We start from the raw sequence: 3,559 nt of genomic DNA, 5'->3' as shown, positions 1-3,559 counted from the left end.
TCAAGTTGGTTAGCAGGTTTTGGTAAAACATGACCAACCACAATGCAGCATTAGAAAACTGCAAAGGTGACAGGACTAATAGAAGCAGTTCAGGGCCACAAAAAAAACTTCTCAATCAAGCAGCATTAGAAACTACAAAGGTAATGGGACTCATTGAGGCAGTTCAGGGCTACAAAACAAACCTTCGCAATCAAGCACAGGAAATAAATGGCAGTCTCCGATTCAATAATGGTGTATCCCTCATTCCTCAACGTAGGTTGATGTGTGTGTGTGTGTGTGTGTGGGGGGGGGGGGGGGGGGGGGGGGGGGGGGGGTGGTTTAATCACAACCAACAAATTTTCCTACCAGCCACCTGAAACAAGCAAAACTAAAATATATCAATAAGAAAATACTTCACCTTCAATAGGCACAATGAGTTAGATTCGCAGAATCGCAAACCATACAATCTTAGAAGAACATCTAGAGCTTCAATTATTTCCTTTTCAATGGATAAAAGCGCCTGGTAAGCCAACAGAAATTAAAATTATACAACCAATCACCTATTCTGAGCAAGTCCAAGTAACCAAAAATGTGACAGCGAAAGCACCTTCTGCAGCATCTCAATACCATTAACTATTTGAAGTTTTTGCCAAGAAGCCTCCTGTGCAGATCTTCTCTGAAATACTTCATAAGACCATTCTGTAGCATAGAGAATCATTCTGTCAAATTCAATAAGAAATGATAAAAGAGTAAAAAATCATTCATGAACCATAAATAAACACAAACCTCAAGAACTTGAATTTCCTCTGACCATGGCTCTTAGAATTTAGACCTTTGGATAACCATTCTGTCTGTATCATCCTGCACATAGGACGATTCAAGTGACAGTGCACTAAAAAAAACACAATTGGAACTTGATGTTATATTACTATCCAATATACCCTGTTTGAACCTTAACATTTAACAAAGGCAGAGACTGGATTGTCATATATTGAAAAGATATAATTGACTCAGGCATGAACCATTGCTTCCGTAACTCCCTACCCAAACAATTAAAGAATCAGAATCATTGTTAAACTATAAGCGGCAAACCTTTCAAGCAGGTAAAAGCATACTGAAGACCTCGTCTTCAGTTGATCTGAAATGGCACCGCTTTGACACCGGTTTCGTGCCTGCCAAAAACCCTCCGATGGTAAAGTCAGTCACCAGGAAAATAAACAGAAGCATAAGGCAATTATTTTTATCGTACCTGATTGGTTGCTATGGACCTACTTTATAGCTACCGTGGAAAATTAGTTTGTTGCAAATTTAAGGAGACTTCCCAGGAAATTGAATTTCAATTTCACTTTATCGTGTAACTCTTTTGAATTATAACTGTTTGATTGCTTCCGATTGGCCCTCGGCTTTTCCTTTGTTGCTGACTGTTGTACCTTTTCCCCTATCACATGCCATGGTACACGATCTCCAAGATCGTTGATACTAGACTTCCTAACCTTTGAGCCAATTTTAGATGTTGGTATTGTTTTTTGATGATTCAAACGTTTTCCTGGAAGCAAACAAGTTAGATTAGCTAAGTAACACAGCCAACAAAACCAATATAACATCTAAGCAAATTTTATGAAGAATCGCCTTGAAAAGCCCTATATGGCTTCAGCCGTTCGAGAACAATAGCCAAGGCAGGTCCATGTATATCTTTCAAATTTTTTGTCACCAAGAAAAATGATAATTATAATAATCTCAAGAGTTCTATAAATTTCAACAAACCAAAGGTAACACCAAAGAATTTTGAAGCCAACGCAGTGTTTCTGGTCCGCAAACTCTTAAAATTTCACCAATGCATGCTTTTGCTACCTTGCAAACTTCCGCTGATTTATCCTATATGGGGACCAACAAACCATAAAATTTACATAAAATAAAAAATAAAAAAAAATGAATATTTCTTTCAATTTATTTTGCAAACAAATTCTAGTATTGCTCTAGTATATACCGTCATAGCAGAGGCAACTGGTTTTAGCAAATGTGAAGCATCAGAAAAATCACTTGATCCAGTAAGTGGCCTTGATAACCAATGAAAAAGATCCTTATGATCTTTCACAGCAAGTATTGCATCTGTTAAACCAGCAGCAACACAAGAAACCTAAAATGGACATAGAATTGTCAAAATATTAGACAAGCTTGAATATAATACACAACAATACAACCACAATTACTGCAATCCCTTTTAAGAAAAAGGTCGGTCAACTAACATAAGAAAATGGAACTAGATGCATTCTTAAAGAAAATACTTAGGCTTTTAAAGAAAGAACTGATCAGTTTGACATCTTCTAGGAAGGTTAGGCTAAAAACTGCCAGCTACATAACTTCAAGTTGGTTAGCAGGTTTGGGTCAAACATGAACAACAACAATGCAGCATTAGAAACTGCACAGGTGATGGGACTAATTGAAGCAGTTCAGGGCTACAAAAAGAACCTTCTCAATCAAGCAGCATTAGAAACTGCACAGATGATGGGAGTACTTGAAAAAATTAAGAGCTAAAAAAAAAAAAAAAAAAAAAAAAACACCTTATCAATCAAGCATGGGGAAAAAATTGACAGCCTCTGATTCAGTAATGGTGTATCCCTCATTCCTCAATGTATCAAAAAGTTCATGAAGGAATTCCAGCACCTCTTTTTGAAGGGGAAAAAATACTAAATTTAATCACAACCAACAAATTTTCTTACCAGCCACCTGATATAAGCAAAACTGAAATATATAGATAAGAAAATACTTCACCTTCACTAGGCATGATGAGTTGATCGCAGAATCGCACACCAAACCATCTTCGAAGAACATCTAGAACTTCAATTAGTTACTTTCCAACGGATAAAAGTGCCTTGAAAGCCAACGGAAAGTAAAATTATACAACCAATCACATATTCTGAAAAACTAAAAGCCCACTAAAAATCAGGTCACAAGTTCAGACTTGAAATGTAACCTTTATATTTGCTCTATATGTGATCAAGTTACAAAATAATTAGCGCACCCAAATCTAAGATACCTTTTTCAAACATCTTTCCTTGTTGAATCACGGCAATCATACAGGCATTCCTCATTGTGCTCGATTGATGGGCTACAATAACTGTTGTCCCGTTGACCATAACCCCATCCATTGCTTCTTGCACAATCCTCTCTGATTCAGCATCAAGAGCACTCGTTGCTTCATTTAGACGTAGAATTTGGGGATCCTTCAGAATTGCTCTGGCTAGGGTAACTCGTTGCTTCCATCCACCAAACAGCTGTATTCCATGCTCAACCACCATGGTGCGGTGTAACTAAATTAAAATTTCAAAATTCAAAGGCAAATTAAAATTCATATTTTCATGAAAAGTGAAGAAAGAGGAATGCTGAAAGAGTGACTAAATGAACAAGCAAGAACCTGATGTAGTTTATCAATGAATTTAGCAGAATTTACTAGCTCAGCTGCAGCTCTAATATCCTCAATTGTTGTCCCATCCTTCCAATACACAATATTATCCTCAATGCTGGATGCAAACAACATGGGTTCTTGGCTGACGAGACCAATTATCTCCCTAATCCATTA

General features: G+C 37.1%; 1 protein-coding gene across 5 annotated transcripts; it reads right to left on the bottom strand.

The window, feature by feature from the left end:
• Positions 1-303: 303 nt before the first annotated feature.
• On the bottom strand, positions 304-2,854 carry LOC132278896 (protein MOR1-like). Of its 5 annotated transcripts, none has more exons than XR_009471161.1 (7): positions 2,752-2,819; positions 2,541-2,645; positions 1,967-2,116; positions 1,072-1,854; positions 766-840; positions 540-678; positions 304-352 (listed from the first exon to the last, which is right to left on the bottom strand). XR_009471161.1 is itself a non-coding variant. In XM_059780799.1 (6 exons), exons 1-4 carry the CDS (start codon positions 2,809-2,811, stop codon positions 1,514-1,516), a joined length of 333 nt encoding a protein of 110 aa, XP_059636782.1. In that variant the 5' UTR covers positions 2,812-2,854; the 3' UTR covers positions 540-678; positions 766-840; positions 1,072-1,513. The 5 variants fall into 5 exon arrangements, 2 of the variants coding, with proteins under 2 accessions (XP_059636782.1, XP_059636781.1); XR_009471162.1 differs by lacking the exon at positions 304-352 and adding an exon at positions 390-499 and having other exon boundaries at positions 587-678; XR_009471163.1 differs by lacking the exon at positions 304-352 and having other exon boundaries at positions 1,072-1,151; positions 1,229-1,854.
• Positions 2,855-3,559: the final 705 nt, after the last annotated feature.

This window comes from Cornus florida, unplaced genomic scaffold (genome assembly GCF_030987335.1).
Source record: "Cornus florida cultivar Cherokee Brave unplaced genomic scaffold, ASM3098733v1 CherokeeBrave_3.0.0_Hap2_Chr10, whole genome shotgun sequence".
Classification (NCBI taxonomy): Eukaryota; Viridiplantae; Streptophyta; class Magnoliopsida; order Cornales; family Cornaceae; genus Cornus; species Cornus florida.
The sequence above is the reverse complement of the archived record's forward strand: the minus strand, read 5'-3'. Positions and strand labels throughout refer to the sequence as shown.

What these genes read in the sequence shown, in the direction of transcription:
- LOC132278896 (XM_059780798.1), bottom strand. Translation starts at nt 2,603, where the DNA reads ATGAGGGATACACCATTACTGAATCAGAGGCTGTCAATTTTTTCCCCA. An exon ending in CCCCATGCTTGATTGATAAG is followed by an intron (nt 2,117 to 2,540) that starts GTGTTTTTTTTT and finishes TGTCCATTTTAG; the next exon opens with GTTTCTTGTGTTGCTGCTGG. An exon ending in CAGTTGCCTCTGCTATGACG is followed by an intron (nt 1,855 to 1,966) that starts GTATATACTAGA and finishes GTCCCCATATAG; the next exon opens with GATAAATCAGCGGAAGTTTG.